Genomic DNA, 20,143 nt, shown 5'->3' with positions numbered 1-20,143 from the left:
CTTATATTAAAAATACGAGGGCGGTTTAAATGAAATTCTTGAAACTGCACTAAAATTTCAAAATGGCGCCCAATTGTTCCAATTATTTTTCGGCAATAGTGGTAACCATGGTTACACGAGCGCCCTACAGTAAGCAACATGATGCCAGAAAGCAACAATAATGTAAGCATGACAGCTGTGCATTTGTAACATGCACAACAAAGAAACAGCATACTCTCATTTAATTGTCGAGTAGTTAAGAGGAGAAACAATCAGATTCAACAATGTGTAAAAGTTGCGATTCGTCCCTCTCGCTCGAACAAGTTCACACGTGAATAAGGCAGTTCCTAAACAGCATTACTTCTTTTAAGAAATTCTCCTTGAACAGACCATGCACATCAAGTAAATGACACCGTTGCCCATAGTAGCCATAAAAGCCATGGTATTTCTAAAGGAATCGTGAACTTTCAAAATCGTTGGAACATTCCTCGTATTACACACCACGGAGAGTGCATACGAGAATAATATATCTGAGACACCCTTTTAAAATTTGAACGCACTTAAAACACCAAAAAAATAAAGGAGACGAGATGATATTTAAATTCGTTCCCAACGCGATGCCGAAATGCATGCAACGTTACCAAGAGACGAAAGCCAAAGGAAACAACAGCTTGGAGCCAGTTGGCATGGAAACGTCAACAAAATGAATAAACAGGGAAAGAACCCGAGTAAGATGGAGGGAGAGAGAGAGGTAGGGTTTTCGGAGCGGTGGAGCAAAGTCAGAGATGTTATATGCAGTCCGTAACTTCCCACCGATGATGATGAATTGTCCTCGCTCCTGCACAAGACGCGGTCGCCCACCCACGAAGCCGGCAAAAGGGGGCGTGGCATTTGAAGCGGCCGGGGTCACGCCAAGTTTCCGTGGAGATGAATGTATTCTTCATTGGACCAATGTATGTTAAACTAAGTTCCTATTTTCGTTACTATAGGTTACAGTAATCCTTTTATTGTCCCTCTGTCCACACGAAATCCAACAAAAAACAACAAAGCCTCGTGTTGTATACTACCGCAGGCGTAGAGACATTAAATGAGGTAGTAATTGAAAACATAGATTTGGCATTCACGAGTGAATACCTAAACCTGTTGCCAGTTCACGAATTGTTTTTTTTCAATAATTAGTCGCTAATACTGGATAGCTACTTAAAAAATGATTTAAAAAATAAAGTACGTCAGAATTAAAACAATTTGAGGTACAAAAAGCATTATCTGAATTTCCTAATATCATCGACATATATACAAGAGTAGGCTGAAGATTAATGCACACACGCTAGTAGACCACAAACTAAATGACATTTAGATGCATTCCTGGTGGCATGTGGAAGTAACATTGCCCCTCAACACGCATACGCAGGTTTGAGATTGTTCCATTCATCCAGTGTATTTTGCGAATTGGAAGTATAGAGACGTGTTCTAGTGCTATGTCAACGCGAGTTGAACAGCGTGCTGTAATTGAATTTTAAAAATTCGATAACAGCACGCTGTAAAACTCGAGTTGACATAGCATTAGAACACGTCTCCATACTCCCGCTTCTCAAAATACACTGGATGAATGTAACGGCCTCAAACCTGTGCATGCGTGTTGAGGGGGGAATGTTACTTCCACATGCCACCATAAATGCTTCTGAAGATAATTTTATTTGTGGTAAACAAGCATGTGTGCATTAGTTTTCAGCCTACCCTCGCACGTATAAAGTTGAAGTTATAAAAATGTGCTCATTTCACATAATAGTTATGAAAGCGTCAATAAAACAGCAACTCATTGTTTTTTTTTAAAGGATGTTCATTCTTTATTTGGAGAAAAAACTGTCGACAACGCATTGTTTTTTTAAAAAATGGCGCCTTAGAACTAGTCCAAGATATGTTTTAAAAAGTACTTTTTCGGCAATTAATTAGTTTCTCTTCAGGACATTAAAAAAAAATACAAATGATGAAAAGCAATGAATGTAACACGTATTTCGTAAACAGTTATGTGATCTAATTGTATATATTTTTTAAAATCACTTTAATTTAGTTATAATTAACTGTTTAAACATACTATTTAAAATTTATTTTTGACCAATTAAGAAACGCCATTTTGTGAAAAAATACAATTTCCGCTTTATTTTCCAGGAAAAATAAACTTGATATCATTGAAACAAAGACGGATGGGTGCTTACATGTTGGCACTATTACAACTTATATAATTACGCACACGAATTCAGTTTTTCTTGAGGACGATAAGAATAATAAATCATAAATTCTTCTGGTGGTAGTCACCCACTGCCACATAATACTATATAAAAGATACGATTTTTCATGTAAATTTCTATGAAATATGGTACGGGAAGACCCTGTTTTATCATGGTCATTTGATAAGATACACTTTGGGCTACATGTAATGGGAATATCGATGCAACCTCCTTGACAGCAAACTTTATTCCACCTCATGAAGTTCCCCCTACGATAAGGGAAACGTTGAGTATTGAAAAAAAACTGAAAATGTGTGATGCAGCAATTTCATAGTGATAACGATGTCCATTACATTTTTATGAATGAAACCTTGATATATGCTTGATTTAGGTCTGTAAATTCTATTGGGGTGTCCTATTCAAAATTCTACGAGGGTCATCCGGAAAGTAGTACCCGTTCGTGAAATAAAGACACAAAAGTAAATATTAACAAACATAAAAAATTTTATTTGAAAGAGGATACTTTAAACTACTTCTCAACATAATCTCCAAGCAAATTAAGGCATTTGTCATAACGTGTGACAAGTTTCTGTATTCCTGCTGCATAGTCCTTCGCCGCCAGCTCATTGAGATACGCGAGGGACCCATCTTGCACAAATTTTTGCATAATGCAGATGGTGTTTAACAATTTCATGAACAATTGTTCGAGAAACATTGGGAAAATGCTCACAGATGTCATCAATTGTGACGCGCCGATCGTTCCTCACGAATTCGTCAACTGAGCTCACCAGTTGGTCTGTAATGACAGACGGTCTCCCCGAACGCTCATCGTCGTGTGTGTTCCCCCTCCCCATGTTGAAGTTGCGACACCACCGCCGAACAGACGACTCGTCTATTACATTGTCTCCATACACCTCCTTTAATTGGCGATGAATATCACATGGGCGAACGTTTCTTGCATTAAGGAATTTAATCACTGCCCTCACTTCACAACTGGCGGCGTTCTCAATTTTTTTAAACATTGTAAACAATCACAGAAACAACACAGGCAATGCTAGCGTCACGCAACTTGGCTCAGAGAAGGCAGACAAGCCACCGAAGCTATCTGACCTCGTCCAGCGGCTACTCGCGTCGTCAGCACTTCATGCGGCACGAACGGGTACTACTTTCCGGATGACCCTCGTATTATTTCTTAAATATGTCCCAATAGAGTAATCATCATTAGATTACGTTAGGACAAGTGGGTTTGAGGATTGTTGACCTTTCATGTAGCGATGACAGAGCCACTAAACTTGAACTTAACCAATATTTAAATATCCTGACCAAATTTGTTCTATTTTATAAATTGGATCAATGACCTGAAGCTATTTCTACATATTTCAATCCTAATACATGTCACTGCGTTCTCTAACGGTAGATATGACGTTTTCCTTGGATGAACTAGTTAAATTTTAATTGACTCTTCCATTTTAAACTTCGTCATTTTCCATTGCAAATATTTAAAAACAAAAGGATGAATGTATATTTGTGTGAATTCCAAACATTATTCAATAGTTTCAAGTAATTTTAGACTAGGTTCGGGGAAATCTGACTTATACTTGTGATAAAGGACGAATTATCTAATTTGTTTACTAATGCGCGCGGTTCTGTGACGTCATTGTAATGGCGATGGCTTACTGTCCACCGCCTGGATTGTTGCAAGAGTCGCGAGCGCTTTTCGCTTAGCTAAGCGCTTGCTCGGCGGAAAGCAACCATTGTCGTTGGATGTGAATCATTGGACGACAGCACTCCGCGCGTGTGGCTTCGAGCTTTCCCTTTCCCGCGAGGAATTTCCTAGAAATAAGGGGAACGTGGAGATGGCGTTGACTTTGCTTGGCATGGAAGACCCTTTTCGGGAACCCTAGGGGAGTCAGTGAGACGACGTTCGCCGCTTCGGATTTCAACGCGATCGGACGAGCCAATTAGGGCGACGACATTCTCTGGCGAAGGCAGACGCCATTGAGGGAGACGGGACGACACATCTGCCGACCTGGTCCCTTCACCGCCGTCGAGACAGAAAGAGAGAGAGGAGGAAATACGGGAATTCTCGACTCGAGTTCAGAATGAACGAGCAATGATGCCAGGTGTAGTAGTATTCACGCTCTACCCTTTCATTCGAACGTGAAAACGAACGACGGAGTCTCTTGTGAATTTTGCGGTAATTATGGCGGACGAGACTCGGAATATGCACGAGGTTTTTGTTTAAAATAAAGTAAATAATACAGGAAGAAATCTCAAAATCTCAGGTGGGAAGATCGTGGAATATTTGCCATTATTATTGTTGTTGCATATTTCCCTGCAAGCCACCGCTAGGGTGTGTGGCAGGGGTTGATAACACACCAGACTACTTTTGACTTAGAATACTTTCCCCAATAGCACAGTCGGATAATGTCATTCTGATCCCTCATCGTTTGTGGGAAAAAATTACATCTTATCTCTATCTGTTCTACATTTAATCCCTTAAATTTTATTTACATGACCTCTCCTACCATGAGGCAATGTAGTTAATAATAAATTTTCAACAACATCGCTAAAGAGATATCCTTCCAATTTACACAATATATTTAATCTGTAATTTTTTAACCTTTGCTCCATTTTTTCTGAAAATTAAACAATTTTCAAAATGAAATTTTGGACGATTTTCTGAATGCAGACCGATATACAAGTCAGTCTGCTGTTACACATTTAAAAAATAGTATGTAATAATTCCTAAAGACTTGAGAGTCCATTAAAGGGGTTTCGGTTCCTGGAGAAACTCACTCCGGGTTCCCATGCATTCTTCGACTTGCATCTAATCCCCATCCCTTACCGTCCTACAGGGGGAAATTCGGCACAGTATACCGCTGCAGTGAGAAGTCCACAGGTCTACAGCTGGCGGCTAAGTACGTAGCAACCCCCAGAAGGGAAGATCGACGGAGCGTGGAGAGAGAAGTTGACATTATGAAGAAGCTGCAGCATCCAAGGCTCATCCAGCTGTATGACGCATTCGATGCCAACGGCAAGGCCTTCTGGGTCATCCTTGAACTGTTGAGTACCATGCTCAATAACCTTATCACCCTCTCGATAATTTTCCCTTATCACCCTCTCAATGCCCTCCCAAACAAGATCCAAGCCAAGGACAGTAGACTCGGCCTTAGCCTTAAGACTTATATGGACCACTTCAAAGATTTTTTCAACATAAAATCGATCAAAATTCATAGATTATACATGTATTTTAACTGTGTCTTCATAAATTTGTCTACAGTGTTCACAATCACCTGAGGTAGGTATGCTTTCAAATATTATGGCCACAAACGCTGGAAATGCAATCATCTGATGGAATTCCTCAAAATAACAGCCAAACAATTTTCATTTGTAAACTGAAACTTATTGTTTTGGGGTTAGCCAGCTACTGCACACTCTGTGACCTACAAGAAACATGGACAGATACCACAGAAAAAGGAATGTAGCTCTCACATACAAATCCCTATTCCCATATCCTGCGGGGATTAGGTTTCTGCAGTGGTTAGTTTGCTGGCTACGTCACCCCAAGGGCATGGGTTGGAACCTAGCTGTAGCAGCTAGGGCAGGATTTTATTGATGTCATCCTGATTCCCCACATTGGGTACATTGTGCAGAGAGTACTTCAAGTTCAGTAAATATAGGTTAACTACAGGTTAAGGTAGGTTTTGGATGGACAAAAGCTACCAACAATTCTCTAATCTCGCTTAAAAAAACACAACACAACATCCTACTCTACATCAGGTCCCTCTTCATCTCTGAGTACTTTCTTCCTCCCTTCATCCCGTCCAACATCCCTATCCTGTTCCTTCCCTTTCCTCGTTTGCCTAACATTCTCCCCTCAATTACAGTCTTCAACATTACGGTCAATACCCCCTTCATCCACTTTTCCTGCATCCATAGGATTTCTCCCAACAAACCCCTCTCTTTGCCCACCATACCAGGTACTTCCTCGTTTGTTTTCTTCTCTGTCCATTTCACCTTCTCCATTCTTCTCCACACCCACATTTCAAAAGCCTCCAGTCTACGTCTATCCTCCTGCTTCAATGACCACATTTCCGCGCCGTACATAGCTACGCTCCATATCAAAGTTTTTACGAGTCTTTTCTTAACATCCTTACTCAACGTCCCTGTTATCAACTCCCTCCTCCTTGTGAAAGCCTCTTTGCCTAGCGCAATTCTTCTCCTTATGTCCCTACTACTTTGACCGTGTTGGTCCAAAACACTACCGAGATAAGTAAACTGTTCTACCTGCTCTAGTTTTTGCCCTCCTATTTTAATGTCAAGCTTGGCCTTTTTCTTTCTAGAAAATCGCATAACCTTTGTTTTATTAATATTGATTCTCATCCCCTACCTGTCGCACTGAATTTCCAATTCACTAAGCAATGCTTGCAGCCCCTTGGCTGACTGACAAACTAAAGCTTGGTCATCAGCAAACCTAACTGATTTTACGAATTCCCCGCCCACTTTCATTCCTACCTCGAGTTCTTCCCATGCCTCTTTGATCATTTCCTCTGCATACAGGTTGAACAGCAGCGGTGATAATGGGCAAAGACTAATGCCGATGCTGGGTTTCTCTCTCCTCCCCATTCCCTGAAAATCCTCCCACAAATTATCCAGACATTCTTAATTACACAAATAAGCTCAGCTTTTTAGTTTCCTCTCCTTATAACTACACAATCAATCATTTTCTGAATTTTCATATCAATATCCCAACTTTTCCCAGTCTCAGTCGAGGGCCTGTGCAATGACTGAACTGATTAGAGTAGCCTATATCTGTTGTGGGAAAAGAAATTTGGTGTCAGAGCAGGACTACATGCTTCTACAACACACTAAAATCATGTGCTATTAAACATAACCTTTAAAAATTCCACAGGTTACTCAGTCAAGCATGACTCAGGTTTCTAAACAGTAAACATCAATATATGGGGAAGTATCTCTATTTCAAATGTACCAGATGATGACCCATTGCTTCAAATCCTCGGCCATGTTTTGCAGAAGTATAGTTGTGGAATTATTTAGGCACAAACAACTTTCTTTTGCGGTGAAAAGATTTCAACCAACATTCCAACATTCTTTCTCAGGTAGGCAAAAATTTATTTCAGGCCTGTTCGATTTCAAAGAGTCACAAACAGAGTCAGAAATCGATGAGACAATGTGGGGTTAAAATTGATTGGTCGTATCCTTGGAGGGACACAGCACAACTTAAAGAAAATCTGAGAATAGATTTGCACATTATGTGAAATAGTTCCACCTTCCCTAAATGATGGACAGTATGACTTTTTAAGATCTTTCTAAATGAATCCAAAATTGGGATAATAAATTAGGTGATTTAAATCTTAAGATTGGCTACATGGGTTGCCAATGCCCAATAATTGAATGCATGGTTGTTAATTCAACAGTCAAATTGACAGTCAACAGCAACTGACAACCAGTCTCCTATTTCTTACACCCATTTGACCATATACCGAGGTATTTTTCAAAAACTTAAATCCTATCATAAAAAAAGCTAGCATTTAACTTCATTGACATGCATATAACTTAATGAAGAGTAAAACTTCCATTACTGTCATATCATTCACTCCATTCTCCACACAATTTATTCTACCACAACTTTATAGGTGAAATTTCAATCAAATCAAGTACCACATTAATATTTATTTTGAATATTAAACTATTCTGATGACCCTGGGAAAACTTGAGTGTTGGTTACCACATCATAATTCTCCTTTGGTCCAGTATCTGACGCTTGATCTTGGACACACTCATTACCATAACTGACTTTTATTTATTATAAGCTTGGCTTTGTTCCTCATTGAAATTAAATATTACCATTCATCTTATCTCTCACTTATCACAGAATCGAGGGCGGGGAGCTGTTTGAGAGGGTCATAGATGACGATTTCATCCTCACAGAGAAGGCCTGCACTGTTTTCATGAGGCAGATCTGCGAAGGGATTGAGTTCGTTCATCGCCAAAGCATCTTACACTTAGACATGAAGGTAAGTGCAATTTTCAATCATAACTCCGTGATATAAAGAGTTTGTAGAGATATGCTGCTCACGTGAATTAATTACGCTCCCTGCAAAGTTTCACAAAGTCCTAAACCGACATGAAAAGGATTTTTCGAGTAAACTTTCTCCAATAAAAAATAAATAAGAAATGCCCACATCATGATAAATATCGACTTTGCATTCACGGCTACTTCAGAACAATTTTTATTCAATAAAAGGTCTATGAAGGACATATCTTCTGTCGCTTATTTATAATCTGCACCACATTGGTCATGTGTGCAACGTACTAATTGACAAGGTCTACTATTGGGGTGGGTCAGGCTAACACCATGTGCCTGATGTACTATAAAACTATAAAAAAAAATATATATATAGGCACTGTTCACAAAATTGAACTCATCAAAGTCAACCGATCTACTCTCAAGAATAGATGAAGAAAGGTATTAATACCAACCTTATAACATCTTTAAGTGGTTTCCTATTTAATGACCTCTCATATTGTCCACTGCTAAGCCAAAACTTTTGCATCTTGGTAGAAATCATTAAAATTCTGGATTCGTACACCGCATATTGGTCATCTCATTTCGGCATCTAAGGTAAAGAAGAAATTTGAAACATAATAATAGAAGTAAAAAGCACAGTTTTTCTCCCAATCCTAAAATAATCAAGTGAGTTACAGTGGAAACCATTTAAAACTAAATGTATGGGGGACAACCAAAATATGGTATTTGATGATGAATGAATTTTGCGCTTAATTAATACATTATATGGAAATGCATGTATACCCTGGTTAGGAACTTAACTTAAACATTAAAATTCAAAGAAAGGATACTCACAAATATGGCTGATGTTTCAATGGCCAAGCCGTCGTCCTCAGATTCAGATGGTGGCGGCTTGACTGCCAAAATCTCAACCATATTTGTGAGTGTCCTTCCATTGTTTCTATGTTTAGTTTAGTTTTTAAACAGAGTTTATGCATTTATAATCTTGTATGCATATAATCTTATTTTATACATATATATGTATGCATATGTCATATATGTATGTGTGTGTGTGTATATATGTATACCTGTATATATATACATATATATATGTATATATATATATATACATATAAATATTTTTACATATATGTGTGGGTCGCAGTAGACCAGTGGGTAGAGCATTGGACTGCCGACCAGAGAGGTCCGGGTTCGATTCCCGGGCAAGGCACTCTGGGCACCTGCAGCTCCACCCAAGCTATGTGATTTTTCGGGTACCAGATCTTCCTGGGAAACCATAACCGGCACAGGGAAAGGAACTGGCCCCCCTACCCTGATGTGTGAATTTCATATGCCGTCAGGCTTAGTACTGGTTGAACTCTACCATCACCTACCAAACCAACCTTCGGGTTGACTCATGTGTTTACCATTTATATATATATATATATATATATATATATATATATATATATATATATATATATATATATATATATATATATATATATACACACACACACACACACACACATAAGTACTCGTATCAAGCCATCTATATCTGTTCGCCAAAAGTTTATTTAACCATTTTCATGAAGCAGATGTCACTATATCATTTTCACAACCCTTCATATATTCATATGTCATTCATAAATTTACCATGAAACAATTCAATCAAAATTGAGCTATACTTCTATGCATATAATTTATAAAATATCATTAAATAAAAGTTATTACATTATTTTCAACTTGTTTAATGATACTTTACCACAAAAGATACTCTTAAGTGTTGTTGATATGAAATATCAAGGCTAAATTTTAAACCAATATCAATACTTGAGATAATGACATGGCAATTGTCTACCATTTTTCAGTTTTTAATTTAATGTTTAAATGATTTTCTCCAGTGTTAAGCAATACGTATATACCTTTATATTATTTAATCATAACTTTTAGGGTAATGCTTTCTTTTGATCATTTCAACACCTTGTTCCAAGCATATTTTTTTTTTATCTCACAGTAAATTGAAACTTTTTTGAAATTTCCAGATGACAACATCTTAAAAAAAAGTGTTATGTCTTCTGAAAAAGGACATAGTTTTATAGGAAAAAAGGAAATAAAAGCAATGTAATATGACAGCAGACGTTTTCTTCTTTCAGCCTGAAAATATCCTATGTCTCACAAAGACCGGAAATCGCATAAAAATAATAGATTTCGGTCTGGCAAGAAAATTTGACCCGACAAAGAAACTGCAAGTGTTATTTGGAACCCCAGAATTTGTGGCACCGGAGGTGGTAAACTTTGACCAAATTGGATACGGCACAGACATGTGGTCAGTTGGAGTCATCTGCTATGTCCTGTGAGTATGCTCAAATTTCATTTTATGACGACAATATGTCTGGTCCACAACTGATACAGCTATTTTTTTGTTACATTAATCTAAAATATGTTTACTTAAAGATGTGCATTGAGGCCTGCTTGATAAAAAAGTAGTGAACATGTCTCCATCCATACGCAAACACAGTGGAAATTGACCTAAAAATGTATTTTGGACTTAATCTGCCAGGACACTTAATCTGCAATCTCTTTCCAAAAAAAAAAACCTTCACTTTTGCAAGTTTTTTGTCACTTTTGGAGGTCAAAGAACATCTTGAATGTTCGATGTCTTCAACATCTTCTCTACCCTCTCAAAACAACTTGCTCTGCTCAAAAATACTCGATCTACCCATGGCACCATCACCATAAGCTACCTTGAACATGCCATGAGTCTCTCTCCTGGTTTTGCCCAGTTTCACGTAAAATTATGACGTAGCACTGTTTCAAAAGCCAGTTCATGATAGAGTGCTGCGACGTCACGTTATAGAGGTTTCGCAAACAAATGATCTGCACTCTGCAAAGGTTGGTAGCCAACTGCCACTGACCTCCAGCCTTTCTTGAGACTCCCCTCCCTCGTAAACGCAGTCAGAGAAACTGCTGCCCATCCGTCCGTCTATCCAGGAAAAAATAAGTCCTACCATCTTTGGGACTTTGCTTATATTAATTGAATTGATTAAACTTTAAATGCATTATTAACAATATAACGTTGACAGTAAAAATATTTATAACACATCACATTAACATCTTAACAAGGCAAACAAAATGCAACACTTCAACATGACATCCCTCGTCAATGATATCTCTGTTTTTTCTTATGCAAAAAAAAATTGAATTGAATAATTTTCACAAAAAGATACAGATAAAAGTCAAGTAGGCCTGAACTAATCTCTGTAAAATCATAGCTCTATGAATTTCGGTTGGATGCAAAAATTACTAACGATGCCATGAAAATGAATGAATTTTTTTCCATTTAATATTTCCACAGCTTGTCCGGTTTGTCACCATTCATGGGAGAGACTGATGTGGAGACAATGGCCAATGTTACCATTGCAAAATATGATTTTGAAGATGAAGCCTTCAGTGAAATCACTGAAGATGCTAAGGATTTCATAAAAAAACTTCTCGTAAAAGACAAAGAGTAAGTAGTTCATCTCATACAAACATATTCACACATTTTGATGTACACATTCATTCAGAATTTGGCTTAAATTATGTGGTAAAGGTGGATTATATTGGTATGGGGATGGGGATATATATTATCGGTACCCTCTTGATTCTGCCTTTGGCAAATTGGAATATTCATTATGGATTGGGCTTCCCTCAATGATGTCACAAAGGTACACTTAAGAAAGGTAAACTTCTTTTTATTACCACGGAACATCCCCTATATGTCATACTTTTTCACAATACTAAACCCTACTCCAATTCCTTCTCCCATCCCGGATAATATCATGTGACATACAACCCCATTTACTCCTCTAGGGAGATTAAATTTTTTTAAAATTGAATCAATCTTACCAACATCAAAATATCTCTCCTTCCATATGCACTCATGCCGAAAAAATTTATCCCGTCAAAATTTTGGGTTGTTTCTATGTGATCTCAATTTTTCTGCTATCCCTTCCAGTCCAATGTACTTTAAAGGTGTGGTTTATCAGCTTACCTCGAAGGAGAGAACCATATTTGATAACATTGGCAATTGGCAAAATTACCCGGATGGCATCAAACAGATGCAGGAACATTCTTTTCATTCCATTACACAAAAGGTTCCCATATGATATAATAAACTACAAATATAAATTTGGGAATAATTCATCATCTTAATTGTTATTGCTAAAATTAAATTAATGGATCTGGTTCCTAATAAAAGTTCCTGCTTCTATCACGATGTCCATCCCTCTATTACATATATCCTAAGCTATTTCAATGATATAACTTATTCATTTTGAAGTAGTTATTATGTATTACTTTTGGTACAAATGATTCCTATCCTTCATTCAGAGTTAAGTTTGTCATCATCTGCTATGACAAAGATCACGGTAAAGTATCTATCATGCAAAATAGGCTTAAAAGAAAATATCATTGCCAAGTAAATATATTTTTTTCTGGAAATGACATGAGCAGTGGCAATAATCACTGCAGATGTGAGCAGTTTGAAGCAACGTTGATATGTCCTGTGAATTTTAACAGTGGTGGCAACGGCTTGAAAGAAATCATTACAACTTTTTGCAAATTTATGGGTTTATTTGGTGGCTACCCCCCCTTTAAGTTCGACAAGCTTAAAACAACTGAAATTAATATGAAAAAATAATCAGTCACCACGGAAGATGAAAAACTTCTTCAGTATTCCTTCGAGCATCAACTGTGAGTAATTCCAATTGCCTTGACGGCAAGAAGATAAGTGAAAGAGAGTCAAGGATGGATATTGATGGATTTCGTGGTGTGAAAATCCATTTGGAAAACAAATCCTGACTTTGCAAGGACCAAGTTGATAGGAGAGATCCCCCAACACACAGTTGAAAATTGAATCCGTACTATTAGATGCACAGTTGCGTCTAACAATTAACATCACTTATTTGATGCATTCCTCAAACTGCCGAACGGGAAGAAAATTTCAGAATTTCAAGATGATTTGGAAAGAAGCTTCCAGTCAACCTCTTCTCATCATTGGACGTTGAATCTCCTTGTTGCCTAGGTCCCACATTTTGTCATGACCTATGACAAAGACCCATTTTAACATCAATGTAAATAGCTCAAGTTTTATGCTTTTTTGTTCTAACAGTAGTGGAATAGATTTTTGGTAGCGTAGAAAAAACAGTGATTAACCTGTGTGCAGTTAGTTTTTTTTTTTAAATACTGTGGTGTAAATACTAGTGTGAGGTTTATTGACGAAACCATAAGGCAAAGTGAAAATATTCTTGACAAATCGTATCTAAAAAAACAAATTATTTAGACACCAACCCTTAAAAACAAATGGTCTTCGTTTTGCATTACTTGTTTACAATGAGGTCATTCTTAACAAGATATCATGCACAAACATATGAACATGACATCATACATCCAACGTTCTTTGGTAACATTTCCACATGTGTTCTTGACTATTTGCATTAGAGAGTCTTTGAAAGCAAAGTTTTTAATTATCGTGCCACCAAATGCTGAATTACATAATAGTATATCATAAGATATAGGGGAATATTATTGACCAATGGATGAAATAAAAGAAAAAAGGTCTCTGTAATAACTGTTTAATATGCTTCATTCCACCTTCATCCAAATTAACAGTTTAATTAAAACTGAAAGGTAAAACAGGCCTCCAAATTTGACAGAAAGACCCCAATTTCATCTGTTTATTCCCATTGAAAACAATTCAAAATTCCTAACATTAATTTAAGAATAGTCCATGTTAATACTCACCACCGCTCATCCTTAATCATCCTCATCTTCATCTATGAGTACTTTCTTCCTCCCTTCATCCCGTCCAACATCCCTATCCTGTCCCTTCCCTTTCCTCTTTTGCCTAACATTATTCTCCCCTCTATTACACTTCAAAATCCTGCTACTGGTCAATACCCCCTTCATCCACTTTTCCTACATCAATAGGATTTCTCCTAACAAACCCCTCTCTTCGCCCACCATACCAAGTACTTCCTCATTTGTTTTCTGCTCTGTCCATTTCACCTTCATTCTTCTCCACACCCACATTTCAAAAGCCTCCAGTCTACGTCTATCCTCCTGCTTCAATGACCACGTTTCCGCGCTGTACATAGCTACGCTCCATATCAACGTCTAACCAGCTTCTTCTTGGCATCCCTACTCAACACCACTGTCATCAATTTTCTCCTCCTTGTGATGTAATAATTACAAAAACCATAAAAGTTGAATAAATGATAAAAATTCTGGAATGGGGCAAGTTAGTATGCTGATTTTTACCCCCATCTGGGTTAAAATCAGCCTAGAGTTGCCTGCGTCATGATTGACTTTGGCCTGCGAAAGTCCTCACCTTTGCATGTTTAAAAACCTTGGGAGTAATTTTCAGAGCATTACTTTGAAATTAAATCTGTCTTTTATACCATCGAATAAGGCATTCCACAGATATTGACAAAAATACGCATGAAAAAGGAACAAATATTTCGATGTAACTCCAGGAGACAACAGTAATTTCACCATGTTGAGACAGTTATTTATCAACACCTATAGAAACAGGTTTGGTTTTGACAATAGGAATGAGTTGTGTACACCAAACATGGTGGTTTGTCACTATGAAAACGAATAAAACTAGGCACTAAGTGTGGATTATCTGAGGTCTATACATATGATTGAATTTTATCCCATAAACTGGCAAACAATCAATGCTGAATGAGCAGGTGCACTGTCATGGTGAAGGATCCATCCATCATGTTCGGTTAAAATAGTGTGCACTGTTGATTTTCCTAAATTCAGTTAATTGGCTGCCATTTGGACAGTTGTTCGACGGTCGGTAAGGACAAGGGACCCCACACGATCAATGTTGTAGTCAACACAGGAGATTGAAGGTCAACCAGGCCTTGCATCATCCATGGGGTCTTGTCGGCCATCTTTAAAATGCTCAATCCACTTTAAAACGGATATTTTATTCAGGGTATTACCAGAATAAACAGCTGTCAACATTTCAGTAATTTCTTGCTAACTTTTACCGCACTTCCCTGAACAACTTGATGCTCTTTTGTTGCTGCATGATTTCGTCAATTTCCATTTTCGACAAACAGTAAAAACAAGGACAATAGAAGCTAACATAACTGGCACCATACGCCAAGCACAAGGCGGCTCATTGGGTCTCAGGCAACTAGCACCACTGGTGGGCAGGGCTAATAGTCCGCGTCATGGTCGCCGATTTGCACCAGTTCGCATATTTATTGGCCAGACCTCGTATTTCATTTATATTTACTGTCATTTACAACAGGGTTTTTTTAAATTGAATTTTCAAAATTGTTTCCAAAAGGAACAAATGGACAAATAAACCAGTGGAATGATGAAATATATATTTGCAATTTACTCAATGTTGGTGTCACACTTTGAGTGGGTAGACAAACAAAATTGTTTTTTACCCAGTGCCAATTACTTACCCCTTTAAACTCCATATGCTTTTATTGTTCATTTCAGTTAAAGTATTGGTGCGCAATAAATTAATCACTTTCAATCTCACTCTCGGAATGAATGCTGTGTTTTTTCATCATGACACTCCATTCATAACATTTGTTGAGTAATGACCATCCATTAGGGCACCCAAAAAAGAAAAAAAACTGACAATGTTAATTATCAATAACATAAAACTTTATCATCACAGCGACTATTACTTGATGATGTAGAACATACTACAACATATAGGTATGTGTATCTCAAAATTAAAGTCTAATCAATTATCAGAATAATAATAATAATAGTTTTTATTTGCCTGAGGATCTGGGTACATACATGTTCCAAGATACACGGCACATCAGTGATCATAACATAACATACATACAAAACATAGTTACATGGTCAGAAATTCATCAATGGAGTAGAATAAATGTAACCTGAAAAACTCCCTCATTTTAAATTTAAAATTGGACATTTTTTCAAAATTCTTGATAACCTGAGGAAGGTTATTATACAATGTGAATCCCATGTTCTGGGGGGGGGGGGGGGGGGGGGGGGAAAGACTGGACTTGCAAGTTCTTATGTAGTTCACATGTAGATGACTACAGGTCCTAGTATAACGGTTGTGGATGCTGTTGTTAGTGGCATATAATGAAATATGGCGTTTAGCATAAACAATAGCACTTAGCATATACATACAGGGAAGAGGGAGAATACAAAGTTTTTTTGAAGAGGGGACGACATGGAGCTCTAAGGGGTGCATTGCATATTAGTCTTAGTGTCCTCTTTTGGATTTTTAAATACAACATGACCACAGGGCAATGGGCCCCAAAAAAAATATTAAAAATTACATGGGCGTAGAACTCACCATAATAGATTGACATAAGTACTTCATAATTGACAGTTAGCCTGATTGAACATACCAAATAGCACACACTGAACAGGGTTTTCAGCGTAAACTAGAAATATGGCTATCCTAGATTAGTCTACTATCCATGGTAACACCCAGGAAGGAGGCTTTATCATTCCTTGGAATAATCACATTGTCAAAAGACACTGAAATAAATGTTAGAGGCTTATTTTTGTTTACAAAGTATATTAAATTTGTTTTATCCTTATTAATATGAAGAAAATTACGATCACACCACTCTTGCAAAAGGTGGACAAAACAAACATCTTAATCATTTAGGGAGAAATTCTTCCACACACAGTGGAATCGATGCTCAAGAAAATCACTGCTTATTCTTTTTTGGAACAAATTGAAAATTTTGATTTAATTAATTATCCCTGGTAGGTGGTTATGCAACTTGGTTATCATGGTCATAGAAAGAGTCACCAAAAGTGTAAAGTCTTGTGAGATTTAAGATCAATATGTTTAGGACTGTATCATTGTACACCTAATCGTGGATGTCCATATGCTGTAGAGATAAATTTATAGAGAAGAAGTACATGTTCACTGAACGGTAAATGTACACATATAGATTTCATATCAGATAAAGTGTTTTTTTTTAGGTATAGGCATGCATATTTCACACACATAATCGCTTATTAAATCTTCTTTGATGATGAGATGTATCTTCTAAGCTTATATATGATCAGAGTCTCAAGCTACATACCATGAATACCCATCCATTGAAAGAACAATAATCTATTTATCTTAGTGTATTCATTGAATTTGTTTCTCTTGGAAATTTTATATCATAGTATGGATAAAATCATTCGGAAATTGCTGGAAAATTAACAAATCAACTACCAGTTTGCCTAATCCACAGTCCATGAAACTCTTTAAGAGATTTTTAGGACTTCAGTATATTCCAGCATATTCTAGTAAATACCTAATCAATGAATATCGGGCAACCTAAGGTAAAATATGCCGTAAAATCTGACATCATTTGAGTAAATAATAATGATAATAATAATATTTTGGAGTAGGGCTAGTCATCATTGACCACCTGAGATAAAATTAGCTTACAGCGGTGTGTATCATGGGATGACTTTAGCCCATATAAGTCCTTACTTTTGAATATAAGAAGACCCTGGAGTAATTTTTGGGCCATCTTTTTAAATAAAAGTGTGTCTTATATACCATCATAGTAAGATATTCCAGAGATATAGGCATACATAAGGAAAAAGAAGAGGTGTTTCAATGTACCCAAGGGAGAAAAGAGTAATTTCACCAGGGCAGGACAGTTATTCATTAGCACCAACAGACACCAATTAAATTCTCTTTCATAAAGTAAGAAGACAACCAGCCATGTGGTTATGTCGCTGAATCCTAAAAATGTAATCATTTAGGTGAGAAAGGTAGCATGTACAACACACTAAACAGAAACTCTGATCAATCCTTGTACACTGATAAACCTTCGCAAATACTTGGAATTGATGGACCACAAAACAATCCATTCATCTTTGGAGGATGTAATTCTGTTGAATATGACACCTGGATAGAAAAACCATCCACACATGAAGGTAATAATCTTGAATTCTGAAGAAAACCTGAATAAAATACATCAATGCTCTAAAGAAACGATTGAATGAAGGAAGAATACTAAGAAACTTGAACATATCATACGGCCATTCAAGTTGGTAAAATGGGAAATGGACCTCAAATGCCTCTTAGTGCCAAATCTTAAAACTAACACACACTAACAATAACAGCAATGTAACCAATGTAAACCAAAGATAACATCCCAGATCAGTTTCTGTGCGCAGTAGCAATAGTACATGTACAAGCTTGTCGCATTTGTTTATATGTACCTAGTCTACACATCAGCATTCGAGTGCATGATTGGTGAGACTTTAACATGAGAGCTACTTGGGATTTGCTGTATATACATTGGTGCCAGAGATCCAAGATCTGGAGGACAGCAGGTCAGTTTAAGTGATACAATTAAGTACACACCACAATAATGGCAAAGCAGGCCTACACAACCTCTGCCCTATTTACATCAAACTGGTAAGTGATGTAAATACTGGCTAAAGAGAAAGAACCCTTAAATAAATACACACATAAACAACAAAAGGACGCTAATGAGTATATTTGATGTTTCGATGAACAGGCTAGAAAGAAGACCAATAATATTCATGATATAATTTCTTCATCTCATGCCATCTTTTACATAGAGATTAGTATAAATATAAACACGAATGTATGCAGAATTACAATACATTCACTGCAATATATGTAGTATCATTAAGATACCGACAGGGTAATACGATTTGCACAGTAGGAAATTTTTAAGAGTTGAATATCAATGATGTGATGCTTCTAACCTCTTTTATAGACTGAGAAAGGTTAATAAAAATCTCAAACCCATCTCTTTTGGTCCATTGACAAATTATTTCCCTCAAGTTGAATAAGAATTCGTAGTACAATGTTTTGAGCATGAGTTACTGCTGTCTCAGATTAGCACTATTACCATAGTTAAAAGATATTAATGCTAGATACTGAACATTGAGGAACTCAAATATTGGTTGATAAAAAGGGAAAATATTGGACCTTTTTTTGCACATTAAATATTCTTAGTGCTGGGAATATCATAAGAAAACTGCAAATTATAGTCATGCATAGTCTCAAAACTTATATAGAGGTTTATAATCAGTACCTATTCCAAATGTCAGTCATTTTATCTCTGAATGAATAATGACTATATATGGCAAAGCTTTAATTCTATTCCTTAATATCAATTTGCTATTAATTTTTAACGTAGTTTGTGTCATTTATGTAAATATTGGTCCAATGAAACAGGGAACGGAACTCCCAATAGGTCATACATTAGACAGGAAATAGTCTAAAAGATCTCTTTATTATGACTTAGGAGCAAACAAAATAGTAAAATACAAACAAATATCACGTAATATCAATGGATTCATATACAATCATGATCAAAAGCTTAGGATGTGTTTTTAGAAGATAATTCCAATTCATTCCACTCTTTTTTTTACAGCATAACTAGAGGAACTGTGATGAAATATAAAAGTTTGAATCAATTTTCCAAAACCAAGAATTGTTCATCCATTTTTTCGACTATTACAAAACTGAACTAGCATACAAAATCTTGTACAGCAATGATAAAAACTGAGCTGGATACATTAAAACACATGCCAAAGATGCCTACAAGCACATATGCATATATTCCAGGGCAATTTTATATTATGGAATTTTAAAAACACAAAACAGAGTGCCTGTAAACATAATTATACAGATTTTACTATAATACCAAGCCAATAGTGTCACTCTCAAGGAATTCATTGACAGGGTAAAAGTGCTGGATTCATAGCCAATAATACAGTTTGTTTTTGAATGTTGGTACTACATGAAACAGCTGGAAGTACTTCATACTATGATGCATTCCACATAGTCTTTGTTTTTGGCCAAGTGAGAATCTGATGTATTCAGCCTGATTCAGCTTAC

General features: G+C 36.8%; 1 protein-coding gene across 2 annotated transcripts in view; it reads left to right on the top strand.

Moving 5' to 3' along the window:
• LOC139691566 (uncharacterized) overlaps window positions 1-20,143 on the top strand; it is a 144,875-nt gene that overhangs the window by 113,069 nt on the left and 11,663 nt on the right. For both annotated transcript variants that reach the window (XM_071589442.1, XM_071589441.1), the window contains 4 exons: window positions 5,066-5,272; window positions 8,107-8,248; window positions 10,398-10,597; window positions 11,600-11,752. In XM_071589442.1, coding sequence (XP_071445543.1) covers window positions 5,066-5,272; window positions 8,107-8,248; window positions 10,398-10,597; window positions 11,600-11,752 — 702 coding nt within the window. The remainder of the gene's footprint in view (window positions 1-5,065; window positions 5,273-8,106; window positions 8,249-10,397; window positions 10,598-11,599; window positions 11,753-20,143) is intronic.

The sequence above is a fragment of the Hetaerina americana genome, unplaced genomic scaffold (assembly GCF_022747635.1).
Source record: "Hetaerina americana unplaced genomic scaffold, ioHetAmer1.1.p SCAF_38, whole genome shotgun sequence".
NCBI lineage: Eukaryota > Metazoa > Arthropoda > Insecta > Odonata > Calopterygidae > Hetaerina > Hetaerina americana.
Note: the sequence above shows the minus strand (reverse complement) of the source record. Positions and strands in the feature narration are given on the sequence as shown.